At 43.3% G+C, this 25,340-nt stretch overlaps 1 protein-coding gene across 1 annotated transcript in view; it reads left to right on the forward strand.

Annotated features, from left to right (window-relative positions):
* The first annotated feature begins 1,272 nt into the window (after positions 1-1,272).
* The window catches only part of LOC126109471 (trypsin alpha-3-like), a 76,522-nt gene continuing 52,454 nt past the window's right edge, over positions 1,273-25,340 (forward strand). Inside the window, exons 1-3 of the mRNA XM_049914499.1 lie at positions 1,273-1,357; positions 18,742-18,877; positions 24,168-24,284. Coding sequence (XP_049770456.1) covers positions 18,851-18,877; positions 24,168-24,284 — 144 coding nt within the window. The 5' untranslated portion in view covers positions 1,273-1,357; positions 18,742-18,850. The remainder of the gene's footprint in view (positions 1,358-18,741; positions 18,878-24,167; positions 24,285-25,340) is intronic.

Raw genomic sequence — 25,340 nt, forward strand, 5'->3', positions numbered from 1 at the left:
CCTGCTGTGTTTGACCAGCCTCCAGTCAACCCTCGTATTCTCCCCCTCATAACGTCATCAATATGTGTTATTTGGGCCATTGCCAACACACAGTGACCATTAGCACGTCTGAAAACGTCTGCACACTTACTCGCTGCACCATACTCTGACATGCACCAACACACCTCTGCGTATGTGGACTGCTGCCAACGCCACCGTGCGACGACCACATGTCAGATCCACCACATGGGCATACCCTGAGATGATTTAAACCCACAAACCACCCACGAGAGCGTTGTTCCACCATGTATCAGCATTATCCTTGATTTATGTGCATGAGTGTATTTCCGGTTGGGATTGGTAGAGAGCTATGTGAGACCGAACATTCGCCGACACGGGGGTTCTCGCTGCAGAGAAGAGCTACCACACCCATTTGTTCAGCGAAGATGTAGAAATCCACAAAGATGACAACAGCTTCAACAAGAAAGAGGGACGTCTCAAGGTGAAAGGATGCTCATCCTCCGTGCTGCAGAGAACTACAGTTGCATGTATCAGGGGGAGACCACTGGTAATGAACACTGAAAATTTGGGGAGACAGGTACATGAAACACACGGCCTCCAGTTTGAATACAGTGCGCCGCCTGCAGTGGATGATGAAGCTCTGACAATGCCAGCCACTCGCACTGAAAAAATGACAGGAAAATCGCCTAACGTTGGCCAAAGAATGCGAGACCAAAGTCAGTAGTGGGACAAGCTATGTTGTGTTCCACTTTGCAATGTTGCCAAATTTATTCAAGATGACGGCGTATAAAGTTGGTAACAGTGCATGACGTCATCCAAGATGGGGGATTTGGGCGGGAAAATAGAGCAATTTTGCTATCTGCACTAACCTAACCTCCAGAAAAACGGCGCCAAATTTGAATTTTTCGGGTGGTGGGAGGGGTGGGGGTTGGGTTAGTGGAGGTAGCACAATTGGTCATTTTCCCGCCAAAATCCGCCATCTTGGATGATGCATGTGCTGTTGCCAAGTCTACATGCCGCCATCTTGGATGACGTCATCGCCGCCATCTTGAATAAATTTGGCAACGATGCAGAGTGGAACAGAACATAGCTTGTCCCACTACTGAAGTCAACAAGAAATATGTCGCTACCAATAACAGCAAGTTTCATAGTCGCTGTTTCGTATGTTCCTAGTGATAATTTGAACCTGATGACTAGCGATCATTAGTGATCAGTAATCCACTCCTCTGACCTGCCCGCAGGCTGGCCTCTGGAGGAGCGGCTACCCGTTCCCCTACTGCGGGGCGACCGTGGTCGGACCCAGGCATGTCGTGACGGCCGCCCATTGCGTCTGCATCGCCGACGACCCTCCGTCCCTGTGAGTTTGACAACGCAACTATTGCTATGTCATCCGCTTTTTTTTTTGAGTCTTCAATCTTCTGACTGGTCTGATACGGGCCACCACGAATTCCTTGCCTGTACCAACCCTTCCATCTCAGAACTGCAATTACATCCTACGTCCTCCCTTTTTTACTGCATGTATTGCAGTGTCTCCCTTCTTCTACTGCTGTCCATATTTTCTTTTACTAGCCGATTCTGCAGAAAACCTCATTCCTTACCTTATCAGTCCACCTTATTCTCAATTTGCTTCTGTAACACCACATCTCAAATATTTCGATTCTCCTCTGTTCCATTTTTCCCACGGTCCATGTTTCATTACCATACGAGGGTGAGTCAAATCAAAACCTTAAATTTGTAATAACAAATCGAAATTTCGGGCCGTTGTCCTGTAAGTTGGTGAGCGTGGCACAAACAACATGCAGAATGGCGTGTAGGCCGGCCAGAGTGGCCAAGTGGTTCTATGTGCTTCAGTCTGGAATCGCGCGACCGCTACAGTTGCAAGTTCGAATCCTGCCTCGGGAATGGATGTGTGTGATGTCCTTAGGTTAGTTAGGTTTAAGTAGTTCTAATTTCTAGTGGACTGATGTCCACAGGTGTTAAGTCCCATAGTGCTCAGAGCCTTTTGAACCATTTTCTGGCGTGTATGTGGCAGTATCAGTATAAAGATGGCCACCCCACTTGCGACTTGCACCAGGGAAGAACAGCGTTCTGTTATTCGGTTTTTGCGTAGTGAAGATGCGAAACCTACTGAAATTCATCGATGAATGAAGGTTCAGCACGGTGATACATGATTGTCACAGCAGCAAGTCTACGAATGGAGTAGGATGTTCGCAAATGGTGTGACTTCAGTGGAAGATGCTCCTCGTCCAGGTCAGGCACAACGAGTTGTGACTCCACAGAACATTGCAGCAGTTGAAGCCATAGTGAAGGAAAACCGCCGAGTGACACTGAGTGAAACTGCAGCATGTTTACAGATTAGTCATGGGTTAGCACACCACATTGTGCATGATGTACTCCAGTTTCACGAAGTGTCTGCAAGATGGGTGCCACGGCAGCTGACTCCTGAAAGAAGAGAACGACGTGTTGATGCTTGTGAAGAACTTCTTCGGCGCTTTGAACGAGAAGGTGGTGGTTTCCTTGCATGAATAGTTACTGTCGACGAAACCTGGGTTCACTTACACCATCCGGAAACGAAGAGAGCGAGCAAGGAATGGCGACATTCCTCATCACCAAAACCAAAGAAGTTTCGAACAGAACCATCAGCAGTGAAAGTTATGCTGACTCTCTTTTGGGACGAAAAGGGCGTCATTTTGGAGCATTACTTGCCTAGAGGGACCGTTGTCACCAGTGCATCATACACAGATCTCCTAAAAAATCATCTGCGGCCTTCAATCAAATCAAAGAGACGTGGATTGCTGTCAGCAGGTGTCCTTTTTCAACATGACAATGCCTGAAAACCTTCTTGATTCGAAGACTTTGTTCTTTGTCTTCCCTTCGCATTGTTCGGTCTTCGCCCTTCTACATATTATATATTACCCGTGTTTCCCTATATCATACCCCCGTTTTTGTCAGTACTTTTAATCTTGCACCAGCTGACATTTTCGAACGCTTTTTCAGGTCGACACATCCTATGAACGTGTCTTGATTTTTCTTTAGTCTTGCTTCTATTATCAACCGCAACCTCAGAACTACCTGTCTGACCCCTTTACCTTTTTCTTATTTTCAATTTTTACGTTACTTACACTGCAAATAAACAGTGTAATGTGTTAAAAATATTTTCATAAAAGACGTGACGACGAAAGGAAAAGGAAAATTTGGGATTGCAAGATAATTCCCAGCAAAGGATTGTAAGGCGCACACAAAACATTCGTATATGAAAGTGTACTTTTATTAATTTGATTTGATATTTTACACATGCTGAGGCGATATTCACTATGAAAACGAAGAAACAGTATTTGCCTCTACATCTTACACACATTATTGTAAGTAGGCTGTTTAGGTTTTTATGTTGCTAACGCCACGCCATGTAGTGCTCTGTATGAAAATCGCTGACTGTGCTGTGTGCAGTCTGAGGCTGGTTGGACTCATTGTTGGAATATTCGCTATTGTAGCGTTGCACAGTTCGAGGTGAGCCGCCAGCAGTGGTGGATGTGGGGGAGGTGGGAGAGGCCAGAGTTTTGAGAGCGGACGATCTGGACGTGTGTCCATCAGAAAAAGGAAATTTGTAAGACTGGATGTCACGAACTGATATATATATTATGACTGTTGAACGCTATTAAGGTAAATACATTGTTTCTTCTCTATCAAAGCGTTTCATTTGCTAACTATGCCTATCAGTACTTAGTGCCTTCAGTAGTTTGAATGTTTTATTTAGCTGGCAGTATTGGCGCTCGCTGTATTGCAGTAGTTCGAGTAATGAAGATTTTTGTGAGGTAAGTGATTCATGAAAGGTATAGGTTATTGTTAGTCAGGGCCATTCTTTTGTAGGGATTGTTGAAAGTCAGATTGCGTTACGCTAAAAATATTGTGTGTCAGTCTAGTGATGATCAGAATAAGTAAAGGGAGAACTGTCTGAGAACGTTCAGTTTTGCTCAGCTGTTTGAAAATCAAATAACGTAAGAGTTTTTCCAGCACTGTCATTCTTTACATACAAAGGGGAAGTTTCATTATAAACGCCACATTCTTATAATTACATGACTGTCTTTAAATTGTATATAGAGAATGGTAACCGACAATCAATTGGAAACTGAGTTACTCATTGCAAAATTTAGTAAGTGATGTGCTTTGATTTTATTAGTAGAACGTTCCGTGGTCATCCGAGGCGTATCAGCTATGTCTCGATATTCGGATTCTAGCCAGTGACAGCTTTGACATGATGTGTGCGTATGAACAGTAGCAAGTGCCATAAACATCGCTGGCTGTAGGCTTAACGTGTACTGTTGTCCTGCCAAGAAAAAGCTTCCCAGAACCTAAATCTACGCATCGGGAGATGATACGGATACGTATGACTCCGATAAAGATCCTGCCTATATTCCTGAACGGAAACGCACATCAGAAGGTGTTACCAATCAGGCGAAGGTGCATGTTTCGTTAAGCGAAAAGACAGTGTTAAGTCGCGTCGCTTACGACTGTACGTCCATTTATGTGCTAATGCAATGTTGGTCAAGTTAAGCGCCGTCGCTAACGTTGTTGCCGTGTTGTTGGCTTCTAATAAATCATTCTCCTTTTTCTTGTTTTGGTCCACGCTGCCACCCCTGAAAGTTGCCTATCCTACAATCTTAACAGTACCAGTGCATGTATTGCACAGTCACAATTATCAGAACGATTTTCGTTTATATCCTTCGACTCGTTCGTTTGTGGTACACAGATCCTTACCTCTAAGTGATTCATTTATCCATCATCCGTGAAATTTTGTAGCATAAGCACGAATCACCCTCTATGTGCATACATTTACAGACCTGACGTCTATAATTGTAACGCTCCGTAGAGTCGTCGGGTGATGTTTTCAGATGTTGGTTTCTGTGTAAAACTTGATCTGCTGAGTTCTCTCTACAACTTCTACAAGTGAACTGTGAAATTCCCTGTACATTCTGTAAGGTGTCTCTTGCCCATGTATTTAAATTTGACGTATGCAGGGTGTAAATTTTAAGTTGACAAACCAGAAAAACTCCAAAAAATGCTTCACGCGAAAAAATGTGTAGATTCCAGAGTTATTTTCGAGGGGGACACGTGCTGATGGTAAAATTAGCCCGCCACCCTAGCCCCCATGGGGTGGGGTGGGAGGCAGCTTTAAAATTTCAAATGGGAATCACCATTTTTTATTGCAGAGTCAGATTCTGCATAAAAGACTATGTACATTTGGTCTTAAACGTTTGTTTTGATTCTTGGTAGTTGGCGCTGTAATTCAAGAAAATCCATGTTCTCATTTTTGCGTGGAAAATGGTTACGGATACATAAAAAATACTTATTTGCTTCGTAAATCTGGATTCGCAAAAACTAAAACTCTCCCTCTCTCCTGACAGGGTGGGCTATGAGAGACAGGAATTAGAGTTTTACTAATGTAGACCCAAATTTTAATTTTTTCCGCAGATTCCGATTAATTTTGTTTGTTTTGTGGTCATGAGGCCACATAACTTTTAATTATCAAATAAATCATCTGACTAGCTAACTAACTAATCAGACATCCTTCGAAGTAGATAAGTATTTTTTATTTATCAGTAACTATTTTCCACGCAAAAATGAGATCATGAATTTTCTTGAATTAGAGTACCAAATATTTTGGTTGCCTACCGCCCCACCCCAGCGGGCTGGGGTGGTGGGCTAATTTTAGCACCAGCAGATGTCCCCCTCGAAAGCAATCAACTTTGGATTCTACACACTTTTTTCGTGTGGAGCTAATTTTTGGAGTTATTCTGGTTTGTCAACTTAAAATTTATACTCTGTATAAAGGCTATTGACGAGTATATTCTACGAACTATCGAGGGACGTAATCTACTTTTCTGCGGGAGATATTTGGAAGATGCTGAGCTTATATGAGCTTATAGCTCTGAATTTTTATAGGTTCAGAGGAACATGACAGAAATGCATCCTTCCGAAGATGCACCATATCCTGACATTCTGCAGATAGATACAGTTGATGCAAATGACCAGCAGAGCCGACAAAGAAAGTCAGAAGATAGTAAAACATGGAAGTGTCTAGCACCAAATGGAGAAAGATAGAACGAAGCAAAGGCACACACAACAATATAAGGCAAGCGGAGATGGGAGATGTCATATGAAAACATATAGGACCACCATGTGCATCGTGTGAAAAGTATTTCGAGCGTGTAGTGCAGAAGGTAAGCAATGCATATTCGGGAATTTGTAGCGGCGCTTATTTGCCGTTATAACGCAAAATAGGTACCTAAAATGTCGGTTACGGTCGAAAAGTGTTATCCATAAAAGCACTTTTTAAATTAGTGTTTTTGAGGTACTTCTCAGTAATGTTTCGTTAAGTCGTCTAGCAAGTAAACGTTAGTAGGTCGATGGTAAATCACGTTAAGTCCACTCGGTTTACATGTAAACAATGTTAACTAGCATTGACGAAACTTTAAGAATGGAATTATAGAATTTACTTTCTTATATTTGGAAATTTGTGGTAAGGTGTTTTTGGGACCAAACTGCTGGGGTCATCTGTCCCTAAGCCTACGCACTACTTAACTTCAACTTACGCTAAGGACCACACACACACACACACCCACACACACACACACCCATACCCGAAGGACTCGAACCCCGGACGCGGTTACCGTTTTAAGAATACGTCTATACGGGAGATACATGTGAAAACAATCACGTATACGGGTAAAAATATTACACTAAGTGTACATGCAATATCTTCTTTACGAGAATTTGTTGAAGTTTTGCTGCGCGATTTCTCGAAATAACCAAAATTTTCGCTACAGCCAATGTCTTCGTATGGATAAACAAACTTGGTTTAATCAAAATATCCACGGGTATGCTGCCGGTCTATAGTGTCCAACGGGCACAATATTTCGGCGATCAAACATGTCGCCATCATCAGGTGAACTGACGGACTGAGCTCCTGTGAACGTACCGGCACGGAGATCCGTACGCTATGGCTGCTCAGAGGGAACTGGGTTCGGTCGCGGCGGCAGCCGATTTAAATACCCTCCGCCCGCGGCGCGCTCCCTCCGCCGTCCGCGCCCAGCGCCACGGTCGCGCGGTGGAACAGCTTGCGACGGCGTCTGAGATGACGTCGGTGTGATGGCTCTGTCCGCCGTGGTCGTCACAACTATACGTCTGCTCGATTTACTCTTGATTAACCCGATCGCTGGTTCCCAAGCCTTGCTAAGATTATAGCCACAGTCCCGGTTTATGAGGTCGTCATTGGTGCGAATTTCGATGGCCTCTCTAACAACGCTGTCCCAGTATCTCGACGTCTGTACCAGAATCCTCGTGCGGTCATACTCCATGGCGTGATTTTCCGACAAACAATGTTCAGCGACCGCCGACTTGCTCGGATACATCAGTCGAGTGTGCCTCTGGTGTTCACGGCATCGATCCTCGACGGTACGCATCGTCTGACCAATATACGACTTGCCACATTGACACGGAATCTGGTACACGCCGGCCTTCCTCAAACCGAGGTCATCTTTGGCGCTCCCCACCAGTGCACGAGTTTTATTTGGAGGACAAAACACAGTTCCGACCCGGTGTTTCTTCAGAATGCGGGCGATTTTCCCCGAGAGTGCGCCTGTGTATGGAATAAATGCAGTGCCTACCTCCTCCCTCGTGACTTCATCCATCTCAACAGGTTGTGCTGCAGTGGTTGGGCGGAGAGCACGTTGAATCTGCCACTCTGAGTACCCATTTTTTCGAAATACAGTTCTCAGATGTTCCAATTCCTGGGGTAGACTCTCTGCGTCAGAGATAGTGCGCGCCCTATGTACTAGAGTTTTAAGTACCCCATTCCTCTGTGAAGGGTGGTGGCAGCTGTCTGCATGCAAATACAGATCAGTGTGCGTAGCCTTCCGATACACCCCATGACCTAGGGTGCCGTCAGCCCTTCTCTTGACCAAGACGTCAAGGAAAGGTAATTTACCCTCCGTTTCAGTCTCCATAGTGAATTTGATGTTGGGGTGTATGGAGTTTAGATGTGTAAGGAAGTCAAGGAGTTTATCCATACCATGTGGCCAGATGACGAACGTGTCGTCCACGTAACGGAAAAAGCAAGTAGGTTTCCATACGGATGACGACAGGGCTTCCTCCTCGAAGTTCTCCATGTACAAATTCGCTACCACCGGTGAGAGTGGGCTACCCATGGCGACTCCCTCCGTTTGTTCGTAGTATTCTCCATTAAAAAGAAAATACGTGGAAGTCAAGACATGCCTAAAAAGTTCAGTGGTCTTCTCATCAAACTTCTGACTAATCAATTCTAGTGACTCTCGCAGGGGTACCCTCGTAAACAAGGAAACGACATCAAAACTCACCATGATATCTGACTCATCCAACCTGAAGCTATCAAGGCGTTTAACAAAATCCACGGAATTACGGATGTGATGAGGGCATTTACCCACATAAGGACTTAATATTCCCGTCAGGTATTTGGCCAACAAATATGTAGGTGCCCTGATGTTGCTGACAATGGGGCGTAATGGTACCCCCTCTTTGTGAACCTTCGGGAGTCCATATAGTCTAGGCGGTACCGGACCTTGGGGTAACAATTTCTTAGCGTCACCCTCCGGTAAATCTGCGTCTTTGAGAAGCGCCCTCGTCTTGTTCTCCACCTTCTTTGTAGGGTCAACGCTGATCTTCCGGTAGGAATCGTCATTTAGCAGGCTCTGCATCTTATCAGTGTAGTCCTTATGGGAGACAACAACTGTAGCATTGCCTTTGTCAGCTGGTAAGACAACAATTTCAGAGCGCTCCCTCAGATCACGAATGGCCGCCCTCTCTTTACTGCTGATATTTGACTTCATCGGCTTGGATTTCGTCAACGCACGACAAGTTTCACGACGTATTTCCTCGGCTGATTCTGGCGGAAGTCGAGCTGCACACTCGACTGATGTATCCGAGCAAGTCGGCGGTCGCGGAACATTGTTTGTCGGAAAATCACGCCATGGAGTATGACCGCACGAGGATTCTGGTACAGACGTCGAGATACTGGGACAGCGTTGTTAGAGAGGCCATCGAAATTCGCACCAATGACGACCTCATAAACCGGGACTGTGGCTATAATCTTAGCAAGGCTTGGGAACCAGCGATCGGGTTAATCAAGAGTAAATCGAGCAGACGTATAGTTGTGACGACCACGGCGGACAGAGCCATCACACCGACGTCATCTCAGACGCCGTCGCAAGCTGTTCCACCGCGCGACCGTGGCGCTGGGCGCGGACGGCGGAGGGAGCGCGCCGCGGGCGGAGGGTATTTAAATCGGCCGCCGCCGCGACCGAACCCAGTTCCCTCTGAGCAGCCATAGCGTACGGATCTCCGTGCCGGTACGTTCACAGGAGCTCAGTCCGTCAGTTCACCTGATGATGGCGACATGTTTGATCGCCGAAATATTGTGCCCGTTGGACACTATAGACCGGCAGCATACCCGTGGATATTTTGATTATCAAATACGCCGGGAGAAACTCAAGAATCACAAACTTGGTTTACATTCATAAAAGATTCTTTCTCTTCATACAGTATGGCAGCAAAGCACGCACAATGCACCATTTCGCCAAATATTGGCGGGGATAGATGGTGATGTACAGTGGAATGTACTTTGTTTGATGCTGTCTTCTCGGGATTTGATTTCTTTTTCTCTCTTGACGGGTTGATTTTAACAGAAACATTAATCCATTATTCGTATCGAACTGCCGAGGGCTGCTCGAAGGTCGAAATGGAACTGACAGAATACGAATTTCTATACGCTTTAATTACAATCCGTTGTTGGAAAATTATTTTCTGACTCCTCATGGACGCCGTAGGTACAATTCTTTCGTCAAAATTTATTTGCAGTCCTAATTTTCCTTTGTCTTTCCTTGTCATGCCTTTTATGAAAATACTAGCTTACAAAACCGGCATTGCTAGGGTACTGATTTGCCTATTTTCTATTAGAAACGAAAACAAAAACGAACTATCTTTGTGGTGAAGTGTAAAAAACATATCATTTCAATGTATTCGCGAAAACAACTCTGAAATTAGGATACATTCGCACAAAGAAATAAGCATATTGTACAAATGTATAAAGAGCAGGATCCAAATTAAGAAAGCTGATCCCACACAGTTACTGCACGCTGGTGACAGCTGCTTCGCGTGTCTGCCACGCGATTCTATAAACATCTCCATGGTAACGTCTCTTCAAAGGTCTACAGACGGCTATCGTTTTCGCCTACAGCCGTTTGCACATCGCAGTTGGAAATTGTCGAAAGTGCTGATGACAGAGGTGTCACGGATTTCCTTAAGTTGACTTGACTATAACGAGTTTTTCAGTAGTAAAGAACAAACGTATAAACGTTGCAGCATTTTTTCACATATCTCAGTGTTCATGACGTCATACCTCCTGAACTATGAGTGGTACCATGATATAATTTTGTCGGTGCATTCAGCGACAAATATGAATTCTGTCTGCGAAGTTTATTGCGAATACAATTAATAGCACAGAAATGGTACATTTAAACGTTATGCCTGATGTGGCGGTTTTCCACACGTCTCATTGCTGTCTTACCTTCTGAACTATGATAGGTAGGTAGTTCTTATCCTCACAGCGATTGTTGGCGGACAGTAAGTGATGTGTGTAGCAACACACACACACACACACACACACACACACACACACACACACACACACAATTTTTATAACATGTGTAGATTAGTAAAAACAATATACTGTACTGAGCATTGTTTCGATTTATTTGAAGTGTAAGTAACATAACAGTTGAAACTTAAAAAAAAAAAAAAATATTGTCCGCAAGGAGACTCGACCCCACGACCATCGGATTACCTTTCAATACTCTCTCCGCGCTTCCAACCGCTGCATGGAAACTATGCTAACATAAATAGTTGATGCCTCGTCCGAGTGGCGTCACAAATGATACAATTTTTTTTCTAAATGCCTGGCCATCTGGATCTGCCATTTTTGTCACTTTCATTTCTGGGTGAATCCAGCACAGATCATAAACTTGTACGACACCGATGTCGACGAATAGTCGCAGTACCCTTGTCATTTCGCCCAGAAAGAGACTCCACAAGTTTCTGGAGGTATTTATTTATTTCATCACTTTTTTTCCGTCGTTCATTAGCGGCTTCTATATTTTTGGAGACGTGGACCGTCTATATCGCTCGATGAAAGGGTGTTTGTGATACAGGCGTTTCGCTTCTTTTTATTTCTGAAGCATCTTCAGTGACCTGTAGTGCATTACTAAAACAATTATCATACCGTATTGGCCCGAAAATAAGCCGCACTTTTTATCCAGTTTTCACCTTCAAAAAGTTAGGGTGCGGCTTGTATCCGCTACCTTGTCTTTCTAAATACCCATATCGGTAAAAACATAACAGACCTCATCGGGCCGGCCGGTGTGGCCGAGCGGCTTTAGGCGTTTCAGTCTGGAAGCGCGCGACCGCTACGGTCGCAGGTTCGAATCCTGCCTCGGGCATGGATGTGTGTGATGTCGTTAGGTTTAAGTAGTTCTAAGTTCAAGGGGACTGATGACCTCAGAAGTTAAGTCCCATAGTGCTCAGAGCCATTTTTGAAGACCTCATTGGTGTATTGCTGGTGTTAAAATTGTGAAGGCCTATCAGTATGATTTCATTGCCTTGTAATTCAGTTTCAGTTGGATACTGGTAAGAAAACCTGATTCATGCCGATATGAACGACCATTCTAAAAGAAAAGTATCATCAAGTCACGGAATTTGGCGCAGTAGTGATGCAAGCTTCAAAACAGCTGCGCGTTATGCTGAAACCACAACCAAGTAACAGGCCAGAAGAAATTATGGACTGTAGAGTGTAATGTGCGACGTTGGGTTGCTTCAGAAAAAGAAGGAAGAAGACAGTTCCAACGATAAAATTATCCAGAGGACCGAAATGTGCCACATGTCCGGTTTTTTCATATATGCTAGATAAAAGATGAAATGTCTATCTCACGAGAAATAATCCAACTGAAGGCCTTGGAAATCTGAATCGTCTTAAGTACGCCCTAATGAGTATTCCGTGCAAGTACTGGTTGGTGTCGTCGGTTTATATGGAGAAATGGTCTCGGTCTCCGAAAGATTATCGCACTACCACAGAGAATGCCAGAAGATTCCGAGGAGAAACTGGTTATCTTCCAGCACTTCGGCATCCAGTTGCGCAAGTGTGACTCGAATCATTTTCATTGTAATGCCAACTGCTGACGAAACGCCAGTATTTTTTGACATTATGAGCAGTACGACTGCTGACGAAACGCCAGTATTTTTTGACGTTATGAGCAGTACGACTGTTACGTCTGCCACAGACGACCCCTGCCAAGCAGACTACACTCAAGGCACCCCTGTGTACCATATAACATACACAAGCACTTGCAGGCGCAACCAAGAGGAAAACAATTCTTCAAAACAAACAGAACTTGCTAGAGACTAAAGCGAACCTTTTTCTGCAGAGGTCGCCTCACAATACGGGGAAAGATGGAGTACGCCGCCGGCCTCCGCCAGCTTTATAAGGCCAGCGCAGCAGCAGTACAGCCAGTTCCTCGCCGAGCCAGGACCAGCTCTGACGGACCTCACCGACGCTCTTGATGAATGGTCATCTACAAGTTATTTGTTTTTGTGTGTATATAGTGATGGTTCGAGAAGTGTAGTTCAGTTTCAATAAACGACATTATACTGAGTGAGTGTTCTACAATACTGAGTATTCTCCCGTGACAACAAGGAGGGATTAGAACCCACGCATGCAAAGCACCACTGGAGAATACTCAGTATTGTAGAACACTCACTCAGTATAATGTCGTTTATTGAAACTGAACTACACTTGTCGAACAATCACTATATACACACAAAAACAAGTAACTTGTAGACGCCCATTCATCAAGAGCGTCGGTGAGGTCCGTCGGAGCTGGTCCTAGCTCGGCGAGGAACTGGCTGTACTGCTGCTGCGCTGGCCTTGTAAAGCCGGTGGAGGCCAGGGGCGTACTCCATCTTTCCCTGAATCTGTGAGGCGGTGTCTGCAGAAAAAGGTTCGCATTACTCTCTAGCAAGATCTGTTTGTTTTGAAGAATTGTTTTCCTCTTGGTTGCGCCTGCAAGCGCTTGTGTATTTTATATGGTACATGGGTGTCTTGAGTGTAGTCTGCCTGGCAGGGGTCGTCTGTGGCAGACGTAACAATGACAGTTCACATGAAAGCTACAAAAAGTATGCCACTTACAATAACAGGGAATGAAAAAAAGAATAACTTGATTTTAGCTGTTACAGTCGATAGGGCAATGATGATGATTGGTTTATGGGGGCGCTGAACTGTGCGGTCATCAGCGCCCATTCAAAGTCCCAATTTTTTACATAATCCAATTTTTTTAACAGTCCAATCTAGCCACTGTCTTCAATGATGATGATACAGTAATGATGAAAATACAAACACCCAGTTCCCAGGCAGAGAAAACCCCAAACTGGACGGGAATCAATAGGGCAATGTTAACCCCTTATTCATTCTGAAGAGGAAAACTATACCCGTCTTGCTACGTAAGAGAGAAACCTTGTTGTAGTACCCGGAGGAAAGACTTCAAAACTACAGGTGCTAGATGTGGGTATAAAAAGAAAAACATTTAAGGCAACCTTCGGAAAATGTATTCGGATTGGCTCCTGCAAAAAACAATGTTCTTGCATCATCCGGTTCGATGAGGAGGCCATTAGTCACGTCTCTGTACGATTGGATTCTTGCTTCGTGGTCCTCCGTATCATCAGATTCCATAACCAAGGGGTTCAAGAAATGGTGCATACGGAATGTGCTGGACAGCAGTGACGACTACGTACTGTGGGAAGAGAGCAAAGAAAATGATGCGAATCACAGTGAGAGTGACGAAGTGAATACCAGTACTGACAGTAATGACAAAGAATACGATACCAGTATGTTACGTGTCAAAGAGTTGCACCACCTTCTCTGCTGGGCCAGCATATTATGAGATCTTATTTGTATTTTTGACAAAATTAGCTGCAAACTGTTTATTTCTCATTGATTAAGCAAGTTCACGACAAACTTGTTTCGTTATATGTGCGATCATCAAAAGTTTCTGCTCACATTACATTTGTATCCCATTTTATTCTCAGTCAATGTAACAGTATCATGAGATTTTATCTTATACTAACGTCTCGATGAAATGATGTCCATAAATCATTTTGGAATGTTATTTCTTTTATGTACTCTGTTGTTAATATTGGTCACGTATTTATTTTGTATGGAAGAATAATACCGAAATTTGGAATTCTTTTTGATCGTTATAAAATTTTAGATCGTTGCAATGTGAAAGTAATAGTAAATGAGACTTTATCTTATACTTACGTCTAATGGACTGACGTCCATAAATCATCTTAGAATGTAAGTTCTTTAATATACTATGTAGTCAACACAGGTCACATATTAACTTTTTACAGAAATTCCTTGTTACTTTTTGGCAGTTGTGAAATGAAAAACGATTCCAATGATGCTTTATGTTTACAAGATAACTATATCTTACATGGAGATATTTTTTTACCAGAGATGGTGTGCATTATTTAGATGTACAATCTTATAAATCGTCTGAAACTAGGGTTTCCTATGAGAGCCACCATTCCACTTTCTTTGGATACTGATGCATATAACAAACACCTTTTGAATTTTTTTACGAACAGCCAAAATATTTTCGTAATAATAATCCAACTCTGGGAACTATGTCAAGTTATGTTAATATGATTTTATATGTATAATTATTTGTACTTGGGCTCTGAACAGCTGTATTTCTAGAGCTCCTGCTCTTTCCTTTTATATGCTTTCTTGTAGTGTTAATCGTTAAGGTTGTTTATTTGTATCACCGATACGTCAATGTGCAGGTTGTAGTAGTGGTGGTGGTAGTAGTAGTAGTAGTAGTAGTAGTAGTCGTATCCGTAGATCTCTTTTCACAAGGATAGAGGACATGTCAAAGTATTTACAAGTTTATACCAATTTAAAATAAGCTAATTCGTATACACATATATTTACAGACTTCTAGTTAGAGACGATCATTAGATTTACTCCTGGTATACAATACTTTTTCTTACAAGTAACTTATTCAGTAATGTAATGCCACACTGTTCACTTATATCTAATTATGTCACTGCACACAAGATACACACATTGTTTCATAACACTTCACACACACACACACACACACACACACACACACACACACACACACACACACACACACTATTATTATTATTATTAATTTGTATAAAATGTTTTATCAAACCCCTACTCTGCTTTATCTAAGTAATCCTTCCATGTATAAAATGTATTTCATAACAGGTACTTTTTAGTTGCATTTTTAAATAAGTGTATTTTTGCAATTTCTTTAATCTCTTTTGGTAATTTATTGTACAGTTTTATTCCTTTGTAGAAAAAGCTGTTTCGATTTTTATGTTTATTTTTTCTTGGTAAACGTATGTTGAGTCTCTCTCTCTTGTTGCATGGTCATGGACAGAACTGTTTGCGCAATAATTACCAATGCTGTTTTTGATGTGTACAAGTGACTGGTAAATGTACTCACATGGAACACTTAAAAACCCCAGTGTTTTGAACAGATCTTTACAATGAGCTCGACTAGAATTTTGGTTGTTATCTTTATGGCTCCTTTCTGGAATTTAATAATTAAACGTTTAGCTGGCTAAAGGGCCGGTAGCTGCCGGAGGCCAAATAAATAAATAATCTTTATGTGGTGAGTGGAGCTTTTTTCATCGTGTTGTGCTCATCCCGTTTCTTTTTCTGTTGTGTCAATAAAATTTACCGGATAATTTTTATGTTTGAGGTCCGTCTGTTCGTTTAGGATGTCATTCGGTTATCTATCTGAGTGTGTATAAATGTCTGCTTCTTCCAGGATATTAATGGTTTGACCTTTCGGTATCCTACGTAGAATTTTGAAGCCTTTTCGATTGTGTTCGCTCTGCGACTTTTTCGTAAGTGTAGGTAAAAACTTGATTGGTTGCTTTCACAATCTCTCGCATGTTCTTGAAATCTGATACCAAAACTTCGTCCTGTTTTTCCAATCTAAATACTACCACAGTCGTCGCAGGAAATTCTGTGTACACGTTGATTAGAAAATATATGAAGATTGTATATGTTCTTTCGAGCCTTCTTCTTCTGTGCTGGATGCACACGCATTGACCTAACTCTTACGGGACTCGGTAAGACTGTCTGCCGCGAGTAATGAGTGTAATGGACAGGGGCACAACGAATGTAGTGCGTGGACGTTAAGTTTGGGGATGTGAGTCTCACGGGGAGCGTGCAAGTGATAAATCCCTGCAATCGCACTATCCTCTGTGCCCTCGGTGGCTCAGATGGATAGAGCGTCTGCCATGTAAGCAGGATATCCCGGGTTCGAATTCCGCTCGAGGCACACATTTTCAACTGTCCCCGTTGATGTATATCAACGCCTGTCGACAGCTTAGGGGTCTTGATTTGATTATCATTTCGTCCATTAGAAAAGGGGGGGTTCCTCGCTTTTTCACGTTCTCAACTTGGTTCGTAAGTTAGTGGTAGTGGGAAATACTAGTTGTGCCTTCGTATTCCTGAACGATTTGTTTACTTTGTGTGATATGGTGCGTATGTAAGTTGTTAGTACAGAAGTGGGTTTGGCTTTGGTTTTGTCATCTCTTTTCGGTGTTGTGTGTTTACGCATGTTGTCTGCTTTTGGTTTAGTATAAGCTTTGTAGACTCTGAGTACTTTAAGCAGGTCGAGACTATTCTTTCTACTACGTATTATAATGCAGTAATTTCATTTTTTACTCTTCGTTATTTCGGCACTACCAGGAACTTAACAAAGATATGGAAAAAAAGACGTGACCTGTGTTAACAACATAGTACATAAAAGAAATTATGTTCTAAGATGATTTATAGACATCACTCCTTTTAGAAGTGAGAATAAGATAAAATCTTATAATGCTATTATTAAGACATAAATACAAAATCAACAAGAACACTTGATATTGACACATATGCCAAAGCAAGCTTATGCAATCGACGAAAAATAAACAACTTGCAGCCGGCCGGAGTGGCCGAGCGGGTCTAGGCGCTACAGTCTGGAACCGCGCGACCGCTGCGGTCGCAGGTTCGAATCCTGCCTCGGGCATGGGTGTATGTGATGTCCTTAGGTTAGTTAGGTTTAAGTTCTAGGGGACTGATGACCTCAGCAGTTAAGTCCAATAGCGCTCAGAGCCATTTTTTTAAACAACTTGCAGCTAATATTGTGAAACGTATAAAAACGATGTGTTGTATCATATGTCAGAAGAAATGTTTATGGCACTCTTACACATATTACATGTAAGTCCAAGCAAATTTCTGGTAATTTTTCTCATATAAATTAGTGTGCGAATTACTTTGGCGCAATATTTTTTTTATTTCTCCGTCGAAACTAAGGTATGCAGCTTATTATCGGGCCAATATGACATACGCGCAATATAATATTTACAGATTGTTAGTAGTTAACAGTGTTTTGTTATCCTCATGTTTTTAAGTGAGAGACAACGTTTTTAGCGCAACTTGTGTAACATTCAATTACTATTTCTTTCTACTTGCGATTTATGATCGTGTTATTGCACGTGTGCCATTCTGGAGCTCTACTTCGTACGTCTGCTTTACCAGGATGTCTTCTTTTGTTTGTTTCTTTGTAATGTCTGTGTCTGTGTGTGTGTATGTGTGTATGTGTGTGTGTGTGTGTGTGTGTGTGTGTGTGTGTGTGTGTGTGTGTTTTCATTAATTTTTCATTATATAGTCTGGTTAAGTGCAATATAATCATCGGCCACGTAAAAAATGCATTTTTTTGTAAACTAATCACGAAGACATGAAGCAAAATTCTTTACTGGTAAAGATTTGTGGATTATATAGTCTGTATGGTAGATGAACCAATAGAGGCAATAAATATTATACATAAAAATATCAAACTCAGCATAGAAAAAGAAATAAAAATACAGACAGACTTCTTGGACATAACAATACAGAGAGATGACTATAACCACAGACTTGACATTTACGGAAAGCGAACAGCAACATACACGTTATACATGCCACATCAAATAGCACAGGAAACTGTGAACTAGGAGAGCGCGCTGGAAAGAAATACCTCCGAATTTTCTGTGTGCAAAGTCTTAAAGCTTTTTAGATAAAACGAACTTCGTTAGCATTCTCCGTCTTTATCCTCCATGTCTTCATATTTGTTTCTCGACATAGTCACCTTGGCGCCAAACACATTTCTCCCACCGACAGACCAGATTGTTCATATCGTCACAGTAGAATGTTCGACTTTGCTGACGGAACCACAGCCTCACAATTGGTTGCACCGCTTCATGACTGTCGTGAAGTCTTCGAAGGTGTTCTGCTACTTTAATGTATACTGTACAATTTTATACTGGAAAGAACGGTTTCTCTAATAAGTTACATTCATACCATTTCTATTCGTACAGGTGCTCTGCTCTCTGTTATTAAAAAAAACACTTGAAAATGCCTTAAAAAGGAGAAACTAGTCATGAGAAAATAAAATAAATACGAGAAAATGGAAAATGTCGCCTTATTCTAATTTTGTCTGGTGCAATCATATTGCTTAAGAATTTGGGAATTATGCTACTGAACTCTACCTAGTAGTGGTGTAGTGTTTGCAACAGAGCCGTTATATATTTTAGACTATCGCCGAAGTTGCTGAAGGTGTCCGTTGGGAGTATCAAGTACACAAACGCCAAGAAGATCCAAGCGGCGGCCATTTTCGTGCACTCTCTGTTCAACGCAGCCACGATGGAAAACGATATAGCAGTCATCAAGGTAAGTCACACTTGCTGTAGACGGAATGTTATCAAGCTGTGACGTACTTCTCGAAAAACGAGTCTCGTTAGTCATGATTTCTTTGCATAAACTTTCCAGTTTTTGACACTCTTATTGAGTTTTGTGTCATTTGGGATGATACCGATATCAAATACGAGAGTTTGTCAAATGAAAACCTTAAATTTGTAATAAAAAGTCCAAATTTTGCGCCGTTATCCTGTAAGTTGGTAAGCGTGCTACAAACAGCGTGCAGAATGGCCTGTAGCTGGCGGCATAGTGCAGATGCACACATACCGTCGCGGTATCAGTATAAAGATGGCCGCCCCACTTGCGACTTGCACCAGGGAAGTTATTCGGTTTTTTCGTAGTGAAGATGTGAAACCTACTGAAATTCATCGATGAATGAAGATTCAGCACGGTGATGCATGATTGTCACAGCAGAAAGTCTACGAATGGAGTAGGAAGTTCGCAAATGGTGTGACTTCAGTGGAAGATGCTCCTCGTCCAGGTCAGGCACAATGAGTTGTGACTCCACAGAACATTGCAGCAGTTGAAGCCATAGTGAAGGAAAACCACCGAGTGACACTGAATGACATTGCAGCGTGTGTACAGATTAGTCACGGGTCTACACATCACATTGTGCATGGTGTTCTCCAGTTTAACAAAGTGTCTGCAAGATGGGTGCCAAGGCAGCTGACTCCTGAAATGAGAGAACGACGTGTTGACGCTTGTGAAGAACTTCTTCGGTGCTTTGAACGAGAAGGTGATGGCTTCCTTGCAAGAATCGTTACTGGGGACGAAACCCTGATTCACTTCCACCAACCGGAAACGAAGAGAGCGAGCAAGGCATGGCGTCATTCCTCATCACCAAAATCAAAGAAGTTTCGAACAGAAGTATCTGCATGGAAGGTTATGCTAACTCTCCTCTGGGACGAAAAAGGCGTCATTTTGGAGCATTACATGCCTAGAGGGACCACTGTCACCAGTGCATCATACACAGATCTAAAAAATCATCTGCGGCCTGCAATCAAATCAAATGACATGGATTGCTGTCAGCAGGTGTCCTTTTGCAACATGACAATGCAAGGCCCCACACTGCCCGTACAACAGTTGCAGCATTTTGAGTGTCTTCCTCATCCACCATACTCACCAGACCTTGCCCCAAGTGATTTCCATATGTTTGGACCACTCAAAGACGCAATGGGAGGAGAGAAGTTCCGTTCTGATGAAGAGGTACGCCACGTGGTGCAAGAGTGGTTGCACGGACTACCATAAGATTTTTTTCTAAAGGCATTTACGCACTTTGTAAGCGCTTGAGGACTTGCATTGAGCGTGGGGGGAGATTATTTTGAAAAGTGATACAAAATGGTTCAAATGGCTCTGAGCACTATGGGACTCAACTGCTGAGGTCATTAGTCCCCTAGAACTTAGAACTAGTTAAACCTAACTAACCTAAGGACATCACAAACATCCATGCCGAGGCAGGATTCGAACCTGCGACCGTAGCGGTCATGCGGTTCCAGACTGCAGCGCCTTTAACCGCACGGCCACTTCGGCCGGCAAAAGTGATACAGCTTTGAACCACTTCTGCACAATAAATAATATTTACAGAAATATTTAAGGTTTTCATTTGACTCACCCTCGTACATATGAGACACGGTATCGTAAGACCACTATGTGGTTTGAGTTCAATCTCAAGAATACCATTAATAGGCGTGTAGAAAATTTCCTCGTTGTTCAGACAGCTTGAAATCGGTGTTAGAATTCAAGCTTTGGAAAGTTATGATCACCTTCTTCGTCAGGAGACGATTGTCTGCTGGGAGTGAAGTTTGGTTCAGTTATAATGACTCATTCGTTGGATGACGCGTTGGAAGTGATATCACCCAACTGCTCACAAGCTTGAAGGACACTATGAAGGGAAGACAGGGTTCATTCATGGCAGGAGCATCTCCTGACAAAGAAGATGGTGGTAATCTTCGAAAGCTCGAGTGCTAACTCCGATTTCATATTGTCTAAATGGCGATGAGATTTTATATAAGAATGCCACATTTATTTCAGCACTTCACTTGCACTTTTCACTGTGGTGGTTGCACCGAGTGGTTCCATCCTGTACGTCCGCCCCGGTAGCTTAGTGGTCGCTGACACGGTAGCTCATCATGTTCGGTCAGAGAGCTGGTTGGCCTCTGTAATAAAAAAAACTGAGTGGAAGGATCAACAAACGAACTTGAACGGGTGTCATGTGACGTCCGCAACGACCAAACACAACGATCAACAACGAACAAAATGGAAAAAATGGTGGTCAGTTCGACAGAATGTCAATCCTAAGGGCCCGGGTTCGATTCCCGACTGGGTGGGAACTTTTCTCCGCTCGGGGACTGGGTGTTGTGCTGTCCTAATCATCATCATTTCATTCCCATCGACGCGCAAGTCACCGAAATGGTGTCAAATCGAAAGACTTGCAACCGGTGTATGGCTCTACCCGACGGGAAGCCCTAGTCACACGACATCTTACCGCATAGTGAAATGTCGTGTTCGACCACGAAATGTGTGGATATCAACGCTCCAAGGTAAAGGGTAGTTGTACTGATTAATCTTATGCCACTCCCTAAAGCCTTTTCTTGTAGATTCTGAGTAGCGGTGCACTTGAACTCTTTTCCTCGGCCATTTATAAGGAAACCGCGTGATTTGAGCGCTGGGTGTGATGGTCCATCGCAGAGGCGTCAAGACAAGGGGTGAAATGTCGGTAAGAGAGGATGGGGGTAGCAGTCTGACGACCTTCCTATTTATGACACGCCTCACCGCGCCACGCTTTTGTACCATAACAGAGGAAGTTTGTACCGAACTTTGCGTCAGATTTCGAATTTATGAATCGTATTGGAAGACAATTATGGTGTTTCAAAAAAGCTTCCCATTAATTCATCATGAAATAGAGACAAATCGCCCTTGCAGAATAAGGATAGACGAACTGACCTAGTCCCACTACTGGTCACAGCTGAGCTGACACTTGTTGCCATATGCAAGGATGATCTACACAAATCGTTAACCCACACTCATCAGTACAGTTGTACAACAGGGAGATGTCCCTCAATAAAGCGAGAAGTATGGCTTTAATGGGGAAGAATCTAAATCTTAACAGATAACACAGTCCTCAATAAAGGATAAAAAAAAAAAGGTTCTGAGAACTATGGGACTTAACATCTGTGGCCATCAGTCCCCTAGAACTTAGAACTACTTAAACCTAACTAACCTAAGGACATCACACACACCCATGCCCGAGGCAGGATTCGAACCTGCGACCCTAGCGGTCGCGCGTTTGCAGACTGTAGCGCCTAGAACCGCTCGGCCACCGCGGCCGGCGGGCCCACGTCCCGTTCCTAATCCATTACATACGGAAAAATTTCTACACATCTTTCTTACATTCACTGCGCCAGATTTGCACCTGGTAGCCTAAACTCGAACTAATTTTTTTCCAGTGTCAATTGGTTCTGCATTAACACCTTGGAATATCTACCAAGTTTCGCTGCAATACGACAGTTTCAGCGCACAGTGGACCTCTTTGAGTAGCTGCACTTTAATTGAAACCACCTAGTACTTGGATGGAGACTGGCCAATTCCCCAATAACACTTCAAACACCAACCGAGAGACAGAACAAATTAGGGAGACAGACTGAGATCTGACACTCCACTTGGCTTAACAGCAGATACGAACAGGGAAAAGTTTCTGTACAAAATCTTATGTAGGGTGGTCCAGATGAGTCTCCTGCAACGGCCTTGCCACAGTGGTAACAGCGGTCCCTGTCAGATCACCGAAGTTAAGCGACGTCCAGATTGGCTAGCACATGGGTGGGTGACTGTCCGGTCTGCCGAGCGCTGTTGGCAAGCAGGGTGCAGTAAGCCCTTGTGTGGCCAATTGAGGAGCTACTTGGCTGAGAAGTAGCGGCTCCAGTCACGATAAGTGACAACGGCCAGGAGAGCGGTGTGCTGACCACGTGCCGCTCACAAGGGAACCTCCCCATCGCACCCCCCTCACATTTAGTTATAAGTTGGCACAGTCGATAGGCCTTGAAAAACTGAACACAGATCAATCGAGAAAATAGGAAGAAGTTGTGTGGAACTATCAAAAAAATAAGCAATATATACAAATGAGTAGTCCATACGCAACATAGGCAACATCAGGGATAGCGTAGACTCAGGAGCGCCGTGGTCCCGTGGTTAGCGTGAGCAGCTGCGGAACGAGAGGTCCTTGGTTCAAGTCTTCCCTCGAGTAAGTAGTTTATTTTCTTTATTTTCGCAAAGTAATGATCTGTCCGTTCATTAACTGAAGTCTCTGTTCAATGTAATATGTTCAGTGTCTGTGTTTTGCGACCGCACCGCAAAACCGTGCGACTAGTAGACGAAAGGACGTGCCTCTCCAATGGGAACCGAAAACATTTGGTCGCAAGGTCATAGGTCAACCGATTCCTCCACAGGAAAACACGTCTGATATATTCAATACGACACTGGTGACGGCATGTGCGTCACATCACAGGAGTATGTTGTCGACCCACCTAATTTGATCTTATGGATGTGATAATCACTCCCAAAAAAGTGATGAAAACATAAGAATTTGTCGCATAAACTGCAACAAATGAATGCAACAGTTTCACAGTCGCCCAGTTTTCCCTGTGCTCTATCAAAACATATGTTTTTAACGTTTTCAAATTTTTCCGTGTGCAGACCGTCAAATCCCGCATATGTCCAATCAAATCTGAACATGTCCTGGAATAATCACTCCCAATAAAGTGATCAAAACATAAGAGTTTGTCACGTAAACTGAAAATAAAAAATTAAAGTTTTCACTCGAGGGAAGACTTGAACCAAGGACCTCTCGTTCCGCGGCTGTTCACGCTAACCACGGGACCACGGCACTCCTCAGCTCACAGTTTCCTTGATGTTGCCTATCTTGCGTATGGACTACTCAGTTTGTATATTTTGCTTACTTTTTTCGTAGTTCAACACAACTTCTTCCTGTTTTCTCGATTGATCTGTGTTCAGTTTTTAAAGGCCTATCCACTGTGGCAACTTATAACTAAATCTGAGGGGAGGCTCCCTTGTCAGTATCCGCATCCGGTGATGCCTAAGGGCTGAGGATGACACGGCGGCCGGTCGGTGCCGTTGGGTCTTCAAGGCCCGTTCGGACGGCGTTCGCTTTTCTTTCTTATCTAAAATCATTAACAGTAGTTGGGAAATAAAAAGAGAAACTGAGTGAGGGATTTGATGTTTTGTCCCTCTGCGAATTCCGCTGTTGCAGTTGAAGCAGCTCATCCCAGTGGGGGAGGAAGTGCTGGTGCATCCGCTGGCGCTGGCACACAGGAGTCCCGCCCCCGGCACGTCGTGCAACGTCAGCGGCTGGGGCGTCACCACCTTCGTAAGTGACCACTGCTGACACTTGTCAGCCTAACATCTAGAACTGTGAGCTACTATTTCTGCAGTAAAGGAACTCCGTGAAGATAATTTCTATTCTGGCTGGAGCCATAGTCATGGTAAATTTTTTCAAACATTCTGTAACCACTATATGTAAAACACATGTTTTGTTAGCACTTCAGTAACTTTTATAACAAGGACTCTACAAAGATTTTATTTATATTCGTCAGTTAGTATGCATCTCAGTCCAATAACCATATGATTTTTGGTTTCCGCCCAGGCCCCTTTCGGTATCCAATTCTCAGACCATCCCCAGCCCCTGAATCCCCCTCCCTCCAATCTTTGCCACCCACTCTATTGCCACCCCTATCCAGTCTGAATAATGCCTCATGTGCTGTTGGCTCCACAGATGCATCCATGTTCCTTCCCTAACCCCAACATTTCGTTGGGTTGTGCTTCTCTTGATTGGCTGTGGTGATGTGATGGACTCTTGGGAACATTTGCATAGTGTTGTTGCAGTTTTTTCACGATACATATTACTACTCGCCTATATAGTGCACCATGTTTTACGTAATTAACTATATTACAAGGTAGAAATTCCATGGTTTGTTTGTTTGTTTACCACATGCTCTATTACTCAAATTCCATGTTTGTTAGCCATCTGCTGTGGCCGAACGGTTCTAGGCGCTTCAGTCCGGAACCGCATTGCTGCTACGGTCGCAGGTTCGAATCCTGCCTCGGACATGGATATGTGTGATGTCCTTAAGCTAGTTAGGTTTGTTCTAAGCCTAGGGGACTGATGACCTCAGATGTTAAGTCCCATAGTGCTCAGAGCCATTTGAACCATTTTGTATTCCTGATTTTCCCGGAACATGTTTGTACTTCCTCCTTTCATCAATCAACTGAAGTATTTCTTCTGTTACCCATGGTTTCTTCGCAGCTACCTTCTTTGTACCTATGTTTTCCTTCCCAACTTCTGTGATGGCCCTTTTTAGAGATGTCCATTCCTCTTCAACTGTACTGCCTACTGCGCTATTCCTTAGTGCTGTATCTATTGTTG

This window comes from Schistocerca cancellata, chromosome 12 (genome assembly GCF_023864275.1).
Source record: "Schistocerca cancellata isolate TAMUIC-IGC-003103 chromosome 12, iqSchCanc2.1, whole genome shotgun sequence".
In the NCBI taxonomy this organism is placed as follows: domain Eukaryota; kingdom Metazoa; phylum Arthropoda; class Insecta; order Orthoptera; family Acrididae; genus Schistocerca; species Schistocerca cancellata.